We start from the raw sequence: 22,449 nt of genomic DNA, 5'->3' as shown, positions 1-22,449 counted from the left end.
CACGGATCTCTTAGTTAAACAAAACTAAAAATTAAACGAGCAGATATTATTTAATCTAAAGTAAAATATGATTTGATAGGAATATCTTGATATCTGTGAATCAGTGAGTGTTAATTTTTGTAATTATCCAAAATAAATTTACACTATAAATTAATTAATACTTTTAGATTGCCGAGAAGGTGAGAAACAGGTGGTAAGAAAATAAACCAAAGTCGAAAAGCATCGCATCTCGCATCGCATGAATTTCAATCGGAATATATGAATACATAATCCACCAATAATTGATCCTTAAGTTACGTGCTTCAACTTCTTTCAGAAGATGGCAATGAAAGAGTGGAAATTCAGAGAGAATAGCAAATTGAAGACTGCATCAGCGTTTTCAATCAAACTTGTTCTTGATGATGTCAAGACAAACGTAAACCCAAGTGATGAAAGGCCCATTATACCTCTCGGCCATGGAGATCCTTCGTCATTTCCATGCTTCCGCACAACTCAAGTAGCAGAAGATGCAGTAGTCGATGCTCTGCGCTCTGCTAACTTCAACGGCTATGCACCCAAAGGCGGAGTTCTTCAAGCAAGAAGGTATTAATTAGTGCTATCCCTTTCTTCCTACCTTAATTCAAAATCGAAATCGATACCTAATCTGCGTTCAAATGTTTGTTCTCCGGGGAATTTGACCTTTGAATCGCCGATTTATTGAATGTTTTGATTAAAATTAACAGGTCCATAGCCGAGTTCCTTTCTCGCAACCTCCCTTATAAACTATCTCCGGATGATGTTTATGTAACACTCGGTGCTAAACAAGCAATTGAAGTAGTATTATCTTCATTAAGAAAACCAGGTGCAAATATTCTTCTTCCTAAACCTGGCTACCCAGCTTATGAAGCTCTAGCCATTCTTAATCAGATTGAAGTCCGCCATTTTGACCTTGTTCAAGAAAAAGATTGGGAGGTTGACTTGAATGGACTTGAAACAATGGCAGATGATAAAACTGTTGCCATGGTCATTATCAATCCCGGGAACCCTTGTGGCAATATATTCTCACATCATCATCTTCAAAAGGTTTCTTCTTCTTTTTCTTTCATCTATTTCTTTCTTATCATATTTTGAATTATTTACTTTTTTTAAAGATCGCTGAGACTGCAAGAAGGCTGGGAATATTAGTGATATCAGATGAAGCTTATGCACATTTGACTTTTGGAAGCAAGCCATTTGTGCCAATGGGGGTTTTTGGGTCTGTTGTTCCTGTTTTAACCCTTGGATCTTTATCAAAGAGGTGGTTAATTCCTGGGTGGAGGCTTGGTTGGATAGCAAGAAACGACCCTGATGGCGTTTTTAACGGATATGGGGTATTTTTAAAATTTTTGTAATAGAATATATAAATTAGTTATACATGTTTAATATTATCCTGAAATTTATACTTTTCCTTCAGTTTGTTGAGTGCATAAAGAGGTCTCTTAATACAAATTCAGAAGCTGCAACATTCATACAGGCTGCTGTTCCTCAAATTCTTGAAAAGACAAGTGATGATTTTTTTGTGAAGACTATTGACATACTGAGGAAAGACGCTGAGATGTGTTATGAATGTTTGAAAGACATTTCATGTTTTACATGTTTACAAAAGCCTCAAGGGTCTCTCTTTCTGATGGTATATAAAATTTGTAAAAAAAAAAAAATTATAGTTAAAATGTTTAATCTTTTTAGACGTTATTGGAATTCACAGATATTTGTTTCAGGTTAAGTTAGACTTGTCAAAGTTGGAAGGTATAAAAGATGATATGGAGTTTTGTTCAAAGCTTGCTAAAGAGGAGTCTGTTATCCTTCTGCCTGGTGATTATAATTTATTTTGATTGATTTAGGTTTATGTTGAGATGCCTTTTTTAAGAGTATTTTTTTTAAAAATGTTTTGCAGGTTTTGTGTTGAGAATGAAGAATTGGGTGCGTGTAACGTTTGCTATTGAGCCATCGGCTCTTGAAGATGGGCTTGAAAGGATTAAAGCATTTTGCCTGAGGCATGCAATCAAGAAATAGAGATTTTATGTTATCATAGTCCAAACAAAATACATGGGTGTACTATAAATAATAAAAATTAGTGATATGAATTAGCTTCTCACTAGTTGTACAATGATGATAACTAAGATATATTAGTCAATAAAAAAAATAGTTTCAATCCGTTTTTTTTTATTATTTATTTACCAATGCTAGAATCCATTTGGAATGGAACTGATTAGATAGGAATAAAATATGCTAAGTTTTAACCGTATCTAAAAGAGTCGTGGAAGTTGGTATGATTTTTGAAAAGATAAGAATGATGAAATATTATAAGTAAACTAAAAATTTCTTATTCAAATATAGGGTATCAAAAATAAAATTTGAAAAAGAAACAAAGCTTTGATTTGAATTTAGGGAATTGAAACCGACTGAAGATGTCTATGCCAATTCATCTACCCTACTCTTATGAACTAAATTAAATACGTGTTTTATATAATTAGATATTAATGTTATTATATCTCACATCGGTGCGACACGATTGTATAAATGACTATATATGTTGGTGCCTCATTTTTCTCCATTTCCATAATGACTCTTTTGGAAAGTAATCAAGGACTCTACATATATATTACATGGTAGGGATGTGCTTCGGACGGGAACCGACCCGAACCGGACGAGATCCGAATAATCCGAAACTCGAATTGGATGAAAAGTTGGAATCGAAATCCGGACCGATTATACTAATATGAGACTGGTTCGGTTCAGATAATACGGTTTTCGGTTCATTTATTAACCCGAAATGACCGAAATAACATGCATACTATTCTTTTAAATTGAAATGACATGAATAACCAAAATAAAAAAAATACTATATCTAATTCAAGAAAAAAAAATATTAAACATTGATAATTCATATCCTAAAAATCCATAATTCATATTTAAACATTAAACATCCAAATTAAAATATGAATCTTAAGTTTTTTCATAAATAACAATATTCAAATACAAATTAACTTTTAGAAATATTAATTGGTTGTTTTCCTTTGCCACCTCCATTGCATAATGATCATGATATTTAGTAATAATTCAATAAATATGAAAAGCAATATAAACATAAAATTAAGAAAATAAATGTTTAGGACCAAAAATAACAAAAAGAAAAAAATATTTCAGCACAAACCAAAGAACAATACAGGATTATGTTTTTCTTACATTACTCCTATTAAAACAAGGGCTCATCACACAAAAAAAAAAAGGATAAAAAATGAAATTAATATTACACGGTGACCATCTTTCAGTATTTACTTCTACATATATAAATTGTTTCTTGATTGAATTTTAAAAAATTTCATTTACAATCAATTTCAATTGTTAGTAGAGTGTTTCATCATTATATCGACTGCTTAATTACTTCTACATTTATAAATTGTTTCTTAGTTTTAGCAGTTTAATTACTGACATTTGAGTAAGCTTTGTTTGTTTGCAACAATCAATTTGTCGCAAATATTTTTTACCAATTTCAAGATTAATAAATTGTTTTGGGGTTTCAAAAAAAAAAAACATTTTGATAAGCAAAGAATAAACTACAAGCTGCTAACAACGGATCAAGTGACTAATCAATTTTCAGGTAGGTCCTTTTCACCCTATTAAAGCGTTATTCGGGTAATCTGACATACCCTAGAACCGAACAGTATAATTAATTTGGTCCTAATTCGGTTCGGGTTTTCAGTCCAAACGTTCATCCCTATTACATGGTATCAGATAGGGGTGTCGAACGAGTAAAATTTTCGAGTTTCGGGTAGAACGGGTATTTCCTTAAGAAAATAATACCCGATACCCGACCTATATTGTAATTCGGTTTTTCGGGTTTGACATCGGGTCGGGTAATTATCGGGTATACCCGAAAATTTCTTAAATGACACTGATAATTTTTTTTCTTTATTTTTTATTTTTACATGTTGGTTGGTTTAATAAAGAATCGGGTAGGAAAATACTCCGTACAATTAACAAGTACATATATAATAACAATACAAATCATTATAATATGTTATGTACATTTTTAATTTCATTCCGTGCAATAGTGAGAAACTGAGAATTGTGATGACGGTTCAGGACTTCAGCTTTAGCGTCGTATTCCCTTTGCAAGTTTGCGTCGACTGTCGAGCTGTCGTTCATAAGAAGGAAACGAAGGGTTTTGTTTTATTTGAAGTGTGCGTACGTGACTGCATTGTATATTTGATATTATTTAAAAAACGAATTTGGGTATACCCGAAAATTACCCGAATGTTCATACCCGTTACTCGTTCTACCCGACCCATTCTACCCAAATTCGGAACGGGTCGGGTGGGTAGAACGGGTTTCGGGTTTTTTCGACAGGCCTAGTATCAGAGTCTACGTCTCGCACCCCGTAACTCAACACATCTCTGTCTATCCACATTGAGCCTCTGATTCTGCGAGAAAGTGTTAGGTGGTGTTTGTTTTTTTTAAACAAAAATCCATAAAGTCTACGGACCACCTCTGTAACCCTCTACAGTAAAAGTGGTGGATCAAACGACTTCAGACTGTAATAAGAAACGTGTTTGTTTTTTAACATCTGCATGCTGTTGCGGACATTAAAAAAAAAAAAAAAAAAAAAAAAAAAAAAAAAAAAAAAAACTGATTTTATAATCCGATAATAGTTTTTAAATACCGAAAATGTAACAATGTATGACTTTTCGGCAAGAAATTATGATATTTCAGCAAAAAATAATTATATTTTAACAAAAAAATAAATATATTTTAGCATAAAATAATGATATTTCATCAACAAATTATTATTATTCAATATAAAAAAAATCAACAAGAATAAAAAAAACGAAAAAAAATGTGAAATAACATTTCAGCAATATATAATCAATAATTTAGCAAGAAAAAAAAGAGGTTGGAAGAGGCAAAATAAGTGCTGAGCCAAGAAGAACATGCGTAGAGGTTTTTTAATCTGAAGACTTCTGAAAAACAAACAGTTGCAAGATAAAAAGTGTTGCGTGTGTGCTGCGCCGCGCAGCAATAAGAAGTCTGAAAAGGTTTATTTCAAAAAACAAATAGCACCTTAGTTATTTCATATCGGTACGTCACGATTATATAAGTGACTATATATGTTAGAGTCTCCCCTCTTCATAAATATTCTTTTAGAGAGTAATAAGGACTATATATATTTTACAGAAAATTTAGGTAAATGAGCCAATCTTCGAGGCCTAAATTTTTTGAGGCCTTGTGTACATTGACGGAGCTTCGTTAGGGTTAGGGGGCGGGCTGTGGGCCCCCTGTTTTTTTTAGAATTAGTCATCTACTATTAAACATTTTACATATTAAGCCTAAAACTATAAAATTTGACTTTGCCCCCCCCCCCCCCTGTTTTCTAATTTTTATTCACATTATACTTGCGGCCCCCAAGTCAAAACTTCAAGCTCCGTCACTGCTTGTGCAGTCACACTCCCTCCACATCCTTAGACTGGAGGGTATAAAAGGGAAGTTTCCCTCACTTTTTGTGGGCCATATCCTCATTTCCCTTATTTTTCTTTCTCTCACCTAAAATCCAAGGAATGAGTGGGAAGGGCTTCCCGTACTTTTTTTTTAAATAAAATTTTTTTTATGATTTATAATTTTTAAATTAATATTAAACATAAAATTTAATTAAAAATAAAAAGCATTTCATTAATTAAAATAAAATTACATTAAACCTAATATTTAAATAAGTAGAAAAAAAAACCAAACAAAAAATCAAACTCACAACATAGAAAGCATAATTAATATCCTAATTTTATATAAACCAAAATACGTCACTCGGAATCATCGTCCTCGTCATCGCCTCGATCGTCTTCATCATTCTCCTCAGTGTCACTCTCGTCGTCGGAATCGTCACTCTCGACGAACATATATCAGAATCCTCGTCTAATTCGTCAAACAAATCGTCGTGAGAAAACTCTAACGGGGGCTGAATATAAGCCCTATAAATGTGCTCCACCAAATTAGCACGAAGGGCGTAATGAATGTCGCGATTGTGTACTTCTCTTCTATTCACCCTATACTCTTGTGAACCAACGCCTACTCCTTTGACATTTGGCAAAACTTCATTTTCGTTGTATCGGCATATCGCTCTTCCTTCGTCTTCAAGAATCATATTATGCAATATGATACATGCATACATTACATGTTGTAACCTTTTCACTTCATATGACCTTGCCCCGACCGTTAGTACTTGCCAACATTTCTTAAGTACACCAAATGTTCGCTCTACATCCTTCCTAGCTGAATCTTGCGCCTCTTTAAACTTTTTCCTTTTCGGGTCGTTAGGACATGTAAACGATTTCACAAAAACAGACAAGGGAGGATATATAACGTCAGTAAGATAGTATCCACACTTATATGCTACCCCATTTGCTTGAAAAGGTACATCGTGCGACTTTCCAAGGTACATATCGTTGAATACCGGCGATTGGTCTAGCACATTGATGTCATTGTTTGCACCAGCTGAACCAAAGAATGCATGCCATATCCAAATATCATGTGATGCGATAGCCTCTAGAATGATCATCGGCTCTTTGTGGTCGCCTCTCATGTACTGACCACGCCATGTGTTGGGGCATAATGACCAACTCCAATGCATACAATCGATACTACCTAGCATTCCAGGGAATCATGTTTGCCTTCATGCACCGTGCACAATTGGTGGATATCGTTGATAGTTGGTTTGCACAAATATCGTTGCCCATAAACCAAACAAATCGCTTTGCAAAACTTGTACACACACTCACGCACGGTACGCTCTGACATCCTAAAAGACTCGTCCCATTTGTCTGCGCTCATGTCGTATGCTAGCTGACGAATTGCAGTCGTGCATTTTTGAACGGGAGAGAAACCTTTTATCCGCCTTGCATCCATTTTTCATAGGAAATATGCAAAGTGGCCTTCCAAATCGCCAACAATACGTAAGAATAATTCATTCCTCATCCGGAATCGACGTCGAAACTTTACAACGTAGATGGCGTCATTTGCAAAATAATCTTCTATAAGACGATCGTGTCTGGCTTCGTGATTGGTACACAACCGCGACTTTCTTGGTTTAGATCGTGCACGTGATGTTTCGCCTAGTCGGTTTTGATAGTATGCAACCGTTTTCGCCATGACGGAACCAATAAACTCAGTCTCCTCTACAGTCGTCGTATCGAATGATGAAGATGATGACATTTTGACTAATATTTTTTGGAGAGAAGAAAATTGAGGGAATAGAGGTTTTTTTGGATGTGGATTGAAGGTAAATAGTTGGGTATTTATAGGTGTTTAAAAAGTTAAAAAAAGAAAAACAAAAAAAATGGGTCTTAAATGCATATACCCGTTAGTAAAAAAAAGATTTTTTTAAAACTATTAACCAACGGCTAGTTTAAGGGAAAAAAGAAAAAAAAAATATTGGCCAGTCATTGACGAAGAGAGAACGCGGGAGAGCCTCCCCTCACCCGTTCCCGCGCCACCCTTCCCCGCACCGACGGTGCGGTGTTCCGCCGGGCGGGAAGCTTCCCGCGAGGCTTCCCCGCATCCATTCTGTCCGGCCTTAGGGTTGTCCGCTCTTAGGTTGAACTATAAGAGTCGGAGAAAACAATCACTCGTTCTTATAATAAGTTGTTCCATATTTTTCTCACATCTTAAATGAGGGTGTCGATGATAAACCTAACAAGTTGATCATTTGTGATGGTAAACTTGATAAAAACAATGGAATAATAATTCTCACGTTTTTTTTTCAAATACATAGATGACTATTATGAAATGTAATAATGTTTGTCTATGTTTTTAGTTATTTAGCTAAATCAACATATAGTTAAACTATAAATCTATAATAAATTTTGATCATTTTGTAAGACATTTTTAAGAAAATAAAACGTTACCTTTGAAAAGCACTTTGCCAACACATAATAATACCCCACGACTCACAACCCCAAAAGTGGCAACTTTTGTCAAAGGTTTCCTACCGTTAATGTCTACTGCACAAACTCCCATACCCCATTGTCGTCTCCTTCCCCCTCCTTATTTTTCAAATATATACCTCCAACGGATACCTGCAACATCAAAACCCATTATCAACACCATCTCTTTTCTTCTAATTCTTCCACTCAAACAATTCAATGGACTCACCACCACCATACACCACCCCGCAATCCGCCCCACAAACACGCACCAAATCGGCATCACGTTTGGCTCGAACTAGCGGCCAAGAACCACCACCGATTCTCTCTCTTGATTTAGTCTCTTACTCACCTAAGAACACTCTTTCTCCAAAACCCAAAACCCCTCTCTCCCTTCACGACCTCCTCCTCCTTTCCCCTTCCCCCGCCAGGAGATCAAAAACCAGACTCGATGTCTCCGAGGAGGTCGCCGACCTATATGGGTCTCGTCGCCGCTGCAAAAACCGATTTGCTAATATCGGTTCACCCAGAAACACTAGAAGATCCAGGAGGCGAACGGAGGAGATTCGAGAGGATAAAGATCTGATTGCTGTTGATGAGTCGATCGTTGTTAACAACAAACCAAAGAAAAGGAGGCATAGTGGTAGATCGAAGAAGGAGAAATCGATTTCTTGCCCTTCCATTCCATCTCCAAGTAAGAAAAAACATATTTATCTTGCTTCACTTCTGAAAATGATGTAGCGTTCTATTGATTTCCTTATCATCTTGATTGTATTGTTATTGCAGAAGGAAACGATGAGGATTACGGGTACAATTTCGATCGAATCGGATTCCTGATAAATGATTTGATAATGTGGAATGATGTCGCAAAATCAACACTCTGGTTTGGATTCGGCTCACTCTGTTTCTTATCTTCATGTTTCACAACAGGCATTAGCTTTAGGTAAGTCAAGCTCTTTTCCCCCTTTCGAATTTTACAAACTTTGCAACATCTCACTGATTTGATCTTCGTTTTCAGCACACTTTCTTTGATATCTCACCTGGGCCTTCTGTGTTTGGGCGTTTCATTCTTCTCAAATTCCATTGCCCGAAGTTCAGAAAACAAGAGAAAGCTTAAGCTTAAAGAAGACGACATTCTAAAAGCTGCTAGGGTTATACTTCCTGCATTAAACCTTGTAATTTCAAAAGCTCGAGAGGTGTTCTCAGGCGAACCATCGATGACCCTTAAAGTAAATCTATAGCCCTAAAGTTTTTTGGAATCAATTTAACTTCACAATTGATCTAAGCTCATTGTGTTTCATGTTTCAGGTAGCACCATTTTTACTACTTGGATCTGATTACGGGCATATTGTAACATTGAAGAGACTTTGTGCACTTGGTAAGATCATTTTGCAGATGAATTTTGATTCATGTATCAATGGTGAAACAGTGAAAACTTACGTTTTGTATCTTTTAGGGTTCTTCATTGGGTTTACTGGCCCAAAACTGTACTCATTGTACTCGATTCAAATACACAAGAAAAGTGAATGCGTGAAAGGGTGGATACTGGAAGCATGGGGAGGTTGTTCTCATAAGAAAATAGTTGCAGGATCAGTGGTTACAGTGTTTTGGAATCTGACTTCGATCAAAACACGCATTTTTGCAGGTAATTTTGTTGAATCCTCTTATTATTGATTTGTTTGAGTTTCAAAATCGAAGTTATACCATGTGATTGATTGGGGGTGTTTGTGTGCAGCATTTATATGTGTGGTGATCTTTAGACGCTACAGACAACAGTTGCCATGGAAGGAGGAAGGTCAACAGCCAGAGAAGACGTTGACTTTGGTTGAAACTAAGAAAGTTGAATAGAGATTTGGATTACATGTAAAATAATATATATATTTCTATATAATAAAATGAATCGTTTTATGGCTTTAGTTTCAATCGTTTCATGTTTTATAGTTCTAGAAAGTTAGATGGAAGACAATATGTTGACAATTCTATAGAGATTTGGATTACATGTAAAATAACATATATCTTTCTATATAATAAAATGAATTGTTGACAATTCTATAGGGTATATTTGGAACTATGAAAATTAGTTAATAAAATGTATGTTCTTCTTTTAAACATCAATTACACAAAATGTGCAAAATAAAAAGAACATCCACAAGAGAAAACGAAAAGAAGTTTCAATAAAAATTTCAACCTTAATTTCAGGAGTTTCACTACAGAAAATAACTAAGACAAAGCATAATTAGCATCCTATTAAGACTCATTTGACATTAATGATTTCGTATACCAGAAGCATAAATTGCATCAATCTGGTATTCTGGTTCACATTTCTTTGCTATCTTCTTATGAACCTATAACAAGTCAAAGTAGCAGACAAGTGTTAGATTTATAAAAGAAAATATCAAATTCAGTTGCCAATTTCCTTTCACTTTTATTCCTGTGTTTTCCAATTACAGATACAACAAAAATGAAACACCACACCATAAAGCAACTACGAATCCATGAATCCAACAATCTTGAAATAAAAGCTGAAATCATATAATCACTTATAAGAATTTGCCAAATGAACGCATCATTTGCATATAATTACAGCGATGTGAAACAGATGGTTCAACTTCTGAAACTCAGGTGAGAAAATTTACAGTTTACAGATTACACGCATTCATAAAATTGTACCCTAATGAACCTTTTATCATCAAATTTCAATTCATTTGAAAGAGTAAAGATAACACTGGAAAGGGTGGGATTTGATTTACCTTCAGGAATCCAACCGCAAGTCCGGCGAGAGAGTGTGAGCATGGAAGTCATCAAAGCCGAAGCAGTAACTCCATGAAAAGGTTGCACCGTTTCCAAACAGACGCTCAATTCAGCTGGGCAACTTCAAATTTACCAAGAAATCCATTAAGCAATGAAAATGTTTGTAATGCGTATGTGTATACATATGTGCTTATACCTGAAGATGCGATGAGACAGAGGTTTTGTGGTTTGAATGCGAAAGGGGGAGGTTTTCGCGCCTGAGGAGAATCGACTGGCGGCGGCGTTACGGGCAGAAGTTGACCGTATAAACAACCTAGCAGCGGCAGCACCGGCCATTTGATGCTTGTAACTTGATCGGCGGAGATTGGGGATCAGACCCTTTGCATCAACAGCCAGTATACTATTTATTATTGACTCTTAAACCCCTACACTATGACCATATGTCCATATACCATGACTTCTTTGTAAGTCAAAGTTCATACATGGATTTCAAAAAATAAATAAATAAATAAATAAATAAATAAATAATAATAATAATAAGCCCTTAATATCAGTCAACAAAATTTTGGCACCAAAGACTACATAAAAGTTTCGAGTTTTAAAACAAAGTTATATCAATCTTTACAAATACACAAAGGAATTCATTGCTTAAATTTGAATTTTCGAAATTGAAGATGGACAATTTTATGGATCTCGTCTTTATTATTCCCCACACAAAGTAGAAATGACCTAATTTATGACAATTGTCCTTATGCAACCTTTCATCCTAGCTTTCTTTAGTTAGAGTTTGATCATTGGTAACTTTGCTATAATCATCAACAAAATTTGTCAAATTAGCAATCACCCTTAAACTAGTTTTCGTCCCGAATACTCTTTGATTCATCTTAACTAGCCTTTCCTCCATCTCTATATCACCCATCACCTTCTCTAAGCTTCTATGAACATTTTCTTCGCCAAAATCGTTCATTCTAATCCCAATTCGCCAAATCTTAACAATGTAGTCACAATTCACAAATTGGTCTCCTGCAATCGGATAACACAATAGTCTCACCTTGCTTTGTATAGCCTCTATAGTGGAGTTCCATCCACAATGTGTTAGATAACACCCAACTCCTTTATGTCGTAACACTTCACTTTGTGGGGCCCAAGAGACCACTCTTCCTCGATTCCACATTCGCTCCACATAGTTTTTTGGGAGCCCTTCGCGCCATTTTGAACCTAGAACCCAAATGAATGGATGTTTGGATGATTCCAAAGCCATAGCTAGGTTTCTCACCTTTGCTTTACCAATCGGGCTAACCCAAGTCCCAAAGGAGATGTAGACAACAGAGTGATCACTTTGTTGGTCTAACCAATCCAAACAATTCATATCTTCTTTTGAAAAACGAGGGTTTCCATAACGAGTATGTTGTGTCAATGGTCCAATTGGAGTGATATTTGGGTATTTTATTGATTGATCTTGTAAGTCAGTATCAATGTGGTGTTCCTCGGGGAAGCTGTTTACGAGGATTTGTGAAAGCGTTCTTGTTCTAGCCAATGTTCTTGTCCAAAACTTGAATCTAGATTTTCTTGAAACTAGATTTCCAATAAGCCATGGTAAATCTTGTGTGCCTAAAGGAGGTTGATCATATCCCAAGTATATCGGACCTTCATTTTGTGGAATGCCTACATGTTTTTAAACACAATTTATCATATATTGAAATAAAGCATGCATGATTTATATCATAACTGTTGGACTTGATAAAAAGTAGAATAATTTAGAAGAATTTATATGTCCGCAGTTGATGTTGAAGTCTCTCAAACTTAACTATTATTCTATTTAACTTGTTGATACCTACACTGATTTTACTTTCAACTTTGTTTTCAAAAGTCTCTAAACTAAATCATAAACTACTAATATTCTTCTTTATAAAATATTTGATTTTCAAATATAAACTAGATACAGTAATAATATGCATGTTAAATAAAAGTTTTTGTCAATGACATGTATCATGTATGTACAATCAAAAGTATATGAATTACAATGTTTTCTATTAACTTTCATCGACTTACATACAAATCGTCAATAACAACTACAAGATAATAAAAAATATTCATAACTTTATTATTTTCCATGTATTTTTCTTACAAAATGTTAATTTATATTAATTAATATGATTGAAAATGAACATGATGAAATTTGATTATAAATATATGTATGCAAATCTAAATTTTGTTAAAATGTATAATTTATAAAATTATAAAAGTGAAGGATTTTCTAATCTCTTTGGAATGTACATTGCTTTAAATAATTGTTACCAGTTTCCGAGATGATTCCCAGAGATAGCATTTCCGGGATAGCAGCAATCAGCTGGTAAGCAGCAAACATAACCGGCCAATATCCGACCACCGGAACACCACAATCGCCGCCAACTTTCAATGCCCATGACGCCAATAAATCCACAATCATGAATGCAACTCCGCCACCATCTCCACCATTAAGTTCACGAACCAAGCCTTCCAAATGCTCCGGCATGTTGTTCTCCATTGCAAACTCAATGGAGAAGAAATCACGTGGTGTCTCCTCCTCCAAACCGTCGGGGATGGACTTGCAGGTGATGCCGGCGTTTTTGTGAGCAATGGTGTTGTGAATGAACTCCGGTGTTACAACCACCGGAGAAAATCCATGGCGGCTCAAGGCGCAGGCCAGGTTAAGCATGGGTGTCACATGACCTTGTGCTGGATAGGGCACCATGATGACTGTAGGCTTCTTCATGAAAACGTCCTGGTTATTGATTTTCATCGATCCTCTTGAAGGAATTTATATAAATGAGGAAGAGGAGGACTCTTGTTTGTGAACAATGTTAAACGAGTTCGTAAAGTAATGTTATGTTAATGGTTGTTTGACGAGTTCAAGCCGTAAATCATAATATTATTTCAATATTCTGAACATGCATGGTAAAGACTAGTTTAACGATGCTAGTTGATCGGTTTTAATTTGTCGCATATACTAAGCTTGGAGTAACACATTAAATAGTAGTAATTGAATCCCACGTGATACGAATGTGGATATTAAATGTTAATAAGCAAATACTCTGCGGTGTGAAGTGAAACACGATGCCTGCTACCAACTTTAGCCAAACTTTTTATTTTTATGTGGAGTTTGGTAATATTTGAATGAACCACACTGGAAATTGAGTCAATTCTGGTGTGCAGATGCATATGGGCACCAGAGTAATCATATATATTTTATATCTAAATTGGTTGATGCAATCATGCAGTTAATAGCAAATTTGATGTTGTACAGTTATAGAAAGCTTATTATGGAAATACTATCTATATAAAGCCCAATATTTACTAGTCTGGTCTAAGAGACTAAAGACAAAAATAATATACAAAATAGTTACCATTTTGGAAAATCCCAAAAAATGATCACATTGTGAAATTACTTTTCGACCACTTTGTTGTCCTAATTCGGTTTTGCGTTGGAAACGTGAAATTACCAATTTTAATGCATATTTGGGAGAAGTGATCTATAAGATCATCTTTATAGCTTATGTATGGTGTTATAAAGCCCGATTAATGGCAAAGGATTTCTTGAAACCGAGGGTCCTTTTTTTTACCAAATCATAAAATTATGTGGTTAAGGAGTTTGTTACAGTATGCCAAAGTGGTTTGGATAACTTATATGTGCGCATAAAAGTACAACTTTTGCTTTATGTTCTGTAAATCTTAGGCTATCTTTGTTTTTTTATGTGGAAATGGCCTACACATATGTAGCCCTTTAATTATTGATGAACAATTAAAAATCTTCCTTATATTGAGTTATATAATATATGTAATATACTTGCAGTATTATATGGGTTTGAGATTCCTTTCTTTTTTTTTTCCAACTTTGACATCCTCCAATCCATCCTCAAATCTTTTTCTTCTATTCTTTTCCAACCCAACCTCATTTCCATCTTATTTATTTTCATCTTATTTTAGGAGATATAAATATTATTGCTCCAACTACACAGAAATATTAATTATTTATCTTAAAACGGAGTTGAAGTTTCAATTGTCGGTTTTAGTCCATTTCTTTTTAATTTTATATGTTTATAGGTTATTTCTATCTATCAGTTATAATTTAAATGTAATATTCAATATTTTATATATTAAATTATATTAATTAATCAGAAATGTAAACTTTAATATTTATGTATCAAATTCATATAGAAAATTCAATACTTACTAAAAATTTGAAACACGGTAAAGTAACTTATAAAGCTTATAATTGAATAAGGCTTTTTCGTCATGTCGATCAAGAAAAAATAAGTCTTTTCATATATTCCGGTCTGATTCGGTTTTACTAATGTTTTACGGGGTCGATTCGGTTCTTACCCAAAAACTACAAATTGAAAAACATTGGAATCAGAAACCGGCCCGATTATAGGTACTTCCATTTTGGTCCGGGACGGATTTTGGTTTTTTCTGGTCCGGTCTATGAAATGCAATAGTTGATTATTTATGGAAAATTTATTCCAACAGAGATATATGTAGTAGTTTTTTCAAATGTATGTGTAATACTTCTAAAAGATGTATATATAATATTTATTTATAAATGTATTATAAATTTAATAATTAATTTAAATTCATTATATATAACATTTTATTTTGTTATAACTTTATGATAACATAATTGATAATTATTGTAACGAAGAAGATAGAATATATATTGGAGTTGACTAGGTGTGACACTCATGTATTACACAGGTTGATTTAAAAAAATATTAAACATTCAAGTGTAAACAGAAAATATTTTTTAATGTATAATTTTAAAATAAGAAATGGAAACGTATTTATTGCAATTTAATATATATATATATATATATATATATATATATATATATATATATATATATATATATATGACTTTAATTTTAAAAACAGAAACAAACCAAAAATTGATAAGTAGATAATATTTATTTCAAAAATATCACAAAATGGCAAGTGTCAAAACTCATGAAAGATTGACATGTGGCAAAAAAAAAACTTTCATTTATTTTGGAGAATTAATTCGGCATTATTCAATCATAATTTGATTTGATTGAAATTTTCTTTTGGATTATGGATGTCTATCTTGTAGTTACTTGATTCATTGATGTTTTTGTAGTTGGAGATTTCATCAGCTGGAGCTGGATGCAATCAATTGGTAATAAAAGATATTTTGACCAACTTTGACTTTCTTGTAAGTGAAATCGATGTGGCAAGAAGTACCGGTTTACCTCTTGATGATCTTCAAATAGATTTTGTAAACCCAACAAGGTTCACCTTATACCACTATAAAGCCTAAAAAAGGACCGTTAAACCAATATATATATATATATATATATATATATATATATATATATATATATATATATATATATATATATATAGGTAAAGGTTCAATGAGAATCGAAAAAGGTTAAGAACCGTAAGAACCTTTAATTTTAGATGTTTATAAAGGGTTTAGGGTTTAGGGTGTTTATAAAGGGTTTAAGGTTACCCTAAACCCTTTATAAACATCTAAAGTTAGAGGTTCTTATGGTTCTTAACCTTTTTTGGTTCTCATTTGAACCACTCACTATATATATATATATATATATATATATATATATATATATATATATATATATATATATATATATATATATATATATAGGTAAAGGTTCAAATGCGAACCAAAAAAGGTTAAGAACCGTAAGAACCTCTAATTTTAGATGTTTATAAAGGGTTTTGGGTTTAGGGTTTAGGGTGTTTATAAAGGGTTTAGGTTTAAGGTTTAGGGGTTAGGGTTAAGGGTTTAGGGTATTTATAAAGGGTTTAGGGTGTTTATAAAGGGTTTATGGTTTAGGGTTTAGGGTTACCCTAAACCCTTTATAAACATCTAAAGTTAGAGGTTCTTACGGTTCTTAACATTTTTTGATTCTCATTTGAACCACTATATATATATATATATATATATATATATATATATATATATATATATATATATATATATATATATATATATATATATATATATATATATATATATATATATATATATATAAAGGGTTAGTGTCATTATTGATGATAGGCAGGAAGTTTTCGAAGGTAACATTAGATATAAAAGTAAAAATAAAAATAAAAATTTGTCATCCTTTATGTCCAGGCCGAATAATCTCTTGTATGGCATGGTTAGTAGACCGACCATTGGGAAGGGGCTAAATCGCTAAACCTTTTCTCGGCGTGGTCTATATAGATGATGGAATGCATTATATTCTTGAGTGTGGACTTTGTTGACTGTTGATTTTTTTGACCGTTAATTTTGAGTCAAACTTGAAGGACTTGGATTATTGATTAAGGAACTATCTTTGTTTGGTGCTAGCTGGTTCACCCCTTCACGGGAGCGGTCGGCGCAAGGAGTGTGGGTGTTGATGTATTCTATCTAGCATTGTCAAACTCAAGTGTATAAAACAGTAGCCAAATATAAAAAATAAATATATAAAAGACTAAAAATAAAATTATACAAAATTGATTTTTCTGTGCGTCTACACTTTTAAAAATATTCTGCAATGAAGTTGTAAGTCATTTGTTATTAAATTGTGAAAAATAGAATATGTTATCTTGAAACATGAAGAATAACCTATTCGTTTATTTCAAACAACTGAGGTAATACTCACTGATTACTGAATCGGCATATATGAAGGGAGAAATTTTGTTGTGTTTAGAAAATAATATTGTGAAAAGGAATAGCAGTTTTTTTTATAAAATTTTTTTTGGCATTCACCTACTTATTATGAACACTTGTTTACAGGTTTAAACACACGTGTCCGTCTTTCTTTAACAAATATTTCCTTTTAATTGATTCCATGAAGTCTGTCCTCTATCGTGCAATTATTGATCCATTTAAAGAATATAAATACTAATTTAAATATTTAAATATGTTGTTTGTTGTAAATAGTTGGACGTTGAATAAACTTCTACTAATAAATAAAGATAAAAATATTATTTTATAATAACAAAACATATTTTATATGGAGTATCTAATAATTAGTGAAACGGGTTTTTTATTTTTATAACATCAAAAACAGTTATCTACTAAAATCACGATTGTAAAAGTCGTTTAACGGTATTAAATCGATGGAGTAGCAACTAAATATCAGTTGGTTTAGTCGGCAACTGTAAATTGTAAACCATTTAACACGGACACCAAAAAAAAACAAAACAAAAAACAAAAAACCTATGATAACAAAATAGTTAATACGATTAATATCATAACAAAGTAATCGATACGATTAATTTCATAACAAATATGTTAATATCACTGATATAAAATTAATATTTCTTCAAATAGTTTTTATTGAGATAAAAATTTTTCTTGATTTTTAAAATTCATCGGCTTAGACAACCCATATTGTTGGTCTTATGTCATCTACGAATTAATCAGAGATTAGTCGTGATTTTAACAACACTGATCAAACTAATATAAAATTATATCACACAAAAAATATGAAACATCAAAGTATAGTTACAATAAAAAGTAACAAGTTTTAGAAAGAAAAAAATAACAATTTAACTAAAATCAGGTTTTTTAAAGAATGTTAATGTCATGGTTGTTAAAATCTCGATCTTGATCATAAGATCTTACGATTTTAAGATCCTACAAACCAAAAACGATCTCGTCTCACTAAGATATATTTGAAGCAAGATCTATAGTGGGATCTTAGTATCCAGACAAGGATCTTAAGATCTTGACACAATCCGATCACACATCTTTAGTTTTATTATATAGTTGAGCCTCAAAATTTCTTCTATTCAACTTGAAATCGAGCATAACAAGTTGGAAAGTCCTCATATATCATCATCACTTCATTTCGAATTAGACAAGGTACACTCATGATATTCCGTTTGTGATCTTCAGCCTTGAGTTGTATATCATAATCATTTTGTTTCATTTTGTAATTAAGAAGTTTTCTTACTAATTTTTATGGTTGCAACAATAAAAATTATGATTTATGTTTAGAAAGTTAAGTTGACTCCATAATGACGTCTAGTTGACATCAAGTTATAATGTATACTGCACAACCAAGACCTTACGAGCAGAACTTGAATATAAGTTTATTTTGGTAGGATCTTCTGATCACGATCTGATCTTACGATTACGACCTTGCAAAACATAAAACGATATTGGATAAGATCCTGATCTTGACAACATTGATGTTGATGAAACTTAGCTAATCATTTATTATTACTACAAAATGTTCCATCGTACCGACACGACGAGGATAGGTAATGTTCATATATTAATATAAATCTAAGTATATTCATATATGAATCCACCACCTCCCTGCTTTTCTGCCACCACCACCTTCAATACCTCTACCAACACCTCTGTCACACCACCACTACCACATTTACCACTAACCACCATGGTCGCCGCCACCAACCCCCACCACCTTCGCCATTGTCATCATCACCGACACCTCTTCCACCCACCGACACCACCACAACTACCACCGCTACTGCCACACTACCTCTACCACCATCAACTCTGCCACCATTGTCACCTTTATCCCCGACACCGCAACCACCACCACCACTGACATCGCCACCGTTGTCACCTCTATCAGTTGACCGTCGCTTCATGGAAGCTTCATGACAAAACAGTCATGGTGACACCAACCACCACGTCATAGCAATTAGAATACCATGTCGTGGGAACTGGACTCTCACAACTTAATGGATTAAGCTCTTAACCCTTAATCCTATGAGCTACAAAGCTCATATATGAACCTTCTCGAGGTCTTGATGGATAAAGTTTCTAACTTTATCCATTTAGACATACCAATAAGCCAAGATCTCCAAATCTAGGCTCTTAATGATTTCACCAAAGGCATGGTCACTAAACTAAGATATGCAAGTCATTTTTCTAACCACTACCATGGTCCAGAAACAAAATAGATAAGTCCAAGGTTCTAGAGTTCACTCAAACTCCAAGAACAAGAAGATTTGGACCAAAAAGCTCATAAAATGGCCTAGAACAAGATCTAGAGAGATAATAAGCAAGGTGATGAGTTATACCTCCAAAAGACCAGAAATGTGATGAAGATGCAAGATCTAAGCTGGAACCAAGCAGACAAGCACCAAAATGGACTCCTTCTTCCTTCAACCTCCACAAAAGTGGCTTCACACACTCAAAACACACATATAGAGAGGATAGGGTTTGGATGGGTTATGATCGCATAAAGTGGAGGCTGCCAAATGAGGTAACCCTAGGAGTCAGTGCCTTTAAATAGGGTACATACTCAGAGATCTATGGTTTTGCATCAAATCAGCCACCACGTAGTCACCAAGGCCTTCCCACAACATGGGGCTTCGTAGCTTCGCGTTCCTCAATCTAATGTTGTCACGTCGTGGCCCAACCAAAATTCCACAAAATTTAGATTAAAATAAATTAAACTCAAAAAAGCATTACCTGGGAAATGGATGTTATAATTATCCCCCACTTGAATCAAATTTGGCCCTCGAAATCTGCGACATCAAACAAATTTGGTTAGTGGGTGTGCATCGGGATCCGAAGTCCATTCAGATCCTTTTCTGTAACACTCGGTTATCTCAGGTAAATTTTCTTTTTCTAATTTAAACCTTGAGTTTCCTAAGTTTTCACCTACGCACGCGCGGGGGGGGGGGGGGGGAGGGGGAGGATAGCCTCTTACGCAGTACGTATGAGGAAATCTATCAACGGGGACTTAATGATCTACGCCCTACGTAGAACAGGCTACACAAGGTGTAACGGCTTAGAACCAAAACCCTACTTTCGGGGTTTTAAGCCCTATTTAAAGGTTCTTATACCCTTGCGGCCTTTCCTTCATCATCCTCCATCTTCCCAAATGTTCCATTTGAAACCCTAATTCCCTTTTGGTGTATTTTTGAGCTTGAGAGTGTTTTGGTGTGCATTTTAAATTAAGAAGAAGGTGGTGGAGTTGCTTGGGAACATAAATCAGCTTTGGATCCATAAGTTCCTTTCCCTCATCCATCTCCAATAGGTATAAAGTCAAAAAAAATGAGAGATTGGATCCAGAAGTTCCTTGGTTCTTATGAGTATGAGCTACTCTTGGCCATTTGTGTGTCCTTTTAGACCTTTTTAAGGTTGATAAGTCAGAAAAATGAGAGCTTGGTCCCTCTCATTTATCCATGCAAGTGTTCTTGAGCATTGAGTGAATTTTTGGACCTAGGTTATGATTTTATGCTCCTTGTATGCATGCAAATGAATAAAGTCAAAGACTTTCTCCACTAAGACGTCCATCTAGCTGAGATCTGGAAGTTTGGTAGTTTAAATTTATGTATCAAGAACTTAATGAGAAAAGTGCACAACGACGTTGTACGGATGGTGTAATTATGGCTACACATTGCGTACCCTTGTTTTGTCCCGTAAAGCAACTGTGTACTCTACGCAGGGTGTAGAGCATCATGTACGCATGGCGTAATCTAGCTAAAGGTTGAATTTTGACTTTTTGATTGTTAACTCTGACAATGCTTCACTTTATGTCAAATGGATTAATTTGAGTAATAGATTGAGGCTTGATCCTTGTTTCTTGTATAGGTGACATGTAGAGCTGTTATTTAGAGCAATATTTATTTCAGCTATCTTCTAGACTTTGAGGTGAGTTTTCCTCACTATACTTATGGGTCGAAGGAACCAATGTTATCCCACTAGATTGTGTTATGTATCCTTAGGTATATGATGTTTCTATGTTGTAGTAATCTGTTAGAATGGAAGATCTATATGACTATCCATACTTGTTGATCTTTGATCATAGTTTGCATATGTCGATGTGGTGCGGTTAGGTTGAGGCGGTTCTGCTTTATGCAGTAAGCCAACAAACCCGGGAGCAATCCAGTCATAAGTTGTGGGCCAAGAAGCCAATCCAATCTTATAATGTGGGCTCGGGAGTAATCTATACATGAGATGTGGGTCGGGAAGGCAATCCAGTATGATGTTGTGGGCTTTGGGGCAATCTAGTATGATGTTTTGGGCCCAGTGTGCATGCATTATATGTGTATTCTTGTGTGTAGTATTTTGGGGGAACTCACTAAGCTTTGGCTTACAGTTTTGCTTCATAGTTTCAAGTACATCAGATGATCGAGGCAAGGCGAATGCGTGATTGTATACATCACAATGGGATTTATGTTGAGAGATGTTTTTTGATACTCTGATTTTTATGACTGTGTTTTGGAGATATTGTTTTGTATGACTTGGGGCTTATAAAAGTGGTCTTTGAAAATTGAAAATTTTTACTATGATTTTTTGGACATTACAAGTTGCTATCAAAGACCTTGTTTGAGAGAATTGGATGAACACATGTGTGATTCCAGACTCAAACTAAGGATCTGCAAAATATTTTTCAAAAACTAATGCTAAAATTAATCAACAGAAAGGATGCAATGTGTACAATCAGCCGAAGTCAAGGAAAGTACTCTCCAACATACCCACACTTGTTTTGTGTATTAATGATATGATAGAATTGCATGCTAGTTGGTAGGCAAGGGATCTTCAGGGATTGCATGATAGAATTGTCTGATTTATGATGCCTGATAGCATAGGAGAATTTCTTAATATGCTAGATGAAACTGTCATTATTATTGTGGTTGCTTAGTGTGTGCATCATATTTGTACATAACTAAGATTTTTTAGCCTGAGAATGTTTGATTTAGCCTTATTTCCTATTCCTCGTTTGGTTGTGAGCTTAGGGTAGAATCAATTATTCGAATGTCTATCGAA

The 22,449-nt window shown here is 34.2% G+C and overlaps 4 protein-coding genes across 4 annotated transcripts; 2 read left to right on the top strand and 2 right to left on the bottom strand.

Annotated features, from left to right (window-relative positions):
• Positions 1-174: 174 nt before the first annotated feature.
• On the top strand, positions 175-2,172 carry LOC145092254 (nicotianamine aminotransferase 1-like). Its single transcript, XM_079030184.1, has 6 exons — positions 175-582; positions 723-1,062; positions 1,131-1,349; positions 1,433-1,648; positions 1,737-1,830; positions 1,913-2,172. The coding sequence occupies exons 1-6, from the start codon at positions 320-322 to the stop codon at positions 2,029-2,031; spliced, it is 1,251 nt and encodes a 416-aa protein (XP_078886310.1). The 5' UTR covers positions 175-319; the 3' UTR covers positions 2,032-2,172.
• A 3,619-nt stretch (positions 2,173-5,791) lies between these two features.
• On the bottom strand, positions 5,792-6,589 carry LOC145095241 (uncharacterized). Its single transcript, XM_079033155.1, has one exon. The coding sequence runs from the start codon at positions 6,587-6,589 to the stop codon at positions 5,792-5,794; it is 798 nt and encodes a 265-aa protein (XP_078889281.1).
• Positions 6,590-7,998: 1,409 nt separating this feature from the next.
• LOC145092253 (reticulon-like protein B17) lies at positions 7,999-9,844 on the top strand. The gene is made up of 6 exons (XM_079030183.1): positions 7,999-8,622; positions 8,715-8,871; positions 8,947-9,157; positions 9,237-9,306; positions 9,385-9,573; positions 9,664-9,844. Exons 1-6 carry the CDS (start codon positions 8,148-8,150, stop codon positions 9,774-9,776), a joined length of 1,215 nt encoding a protein of 404 aa, XP_078886309.1. The 5' UTR covers positions 7,999-8,147; the 3' UTR covers positions 9,777-9,844.
• A 238-nt stretch (positions 9,845-10,082) lies between these two features.
• LOC145092252 (UDP-Glycosyltransferase superfamily protein) lies at positions 10,083-13,584 on the bottom strand. The gene is made up of 4 exons (XM_079030182.1): positions 12,978-13,584; positions 10,876-12,344; positions 10,679-10,800; positions 10,083-10,273 (listed from the first exon to the last, which is right to left on the bottom strand). Exons 1-2 carry the CDS (start codon positions 13,459-13,461, stop codon positions 11,446-11,448), a joined length of 1,383 nt encoding a protein of 460 aa, XP_078886308.1. The 5' UTR covers positions 13,462-13,584; the 3' UTR covers positions 10,083-10,273; positions 10,679-10,800; positions 10,876-11,445.
• Positions 13,585-22,449: the final 8,865 nt, after the last annotated feature.

The sequence above is a fragment of the Lactuca serriola genome, chromosome 3 (genome assembly GCF_051521515.1).
Source record: "Lactuca serriola cultivar US96UC23 chromosome 3, Lser_US96UC23_V15, whole genome shotgun sequence".
Classification (NCBI taxonomy): domain Eukaryota; kingdom Viridiplantae; phylum Streptophyta; class Magnoliopsida; order Asterales; family Asteraceae; genus Lactuca; species Lactuca serriola.
The sequence above is the reverse complement of the archived record's forward strand: the minus strand, read 5'-3'. Positions and strand labels throughout refer to the sequence as shown.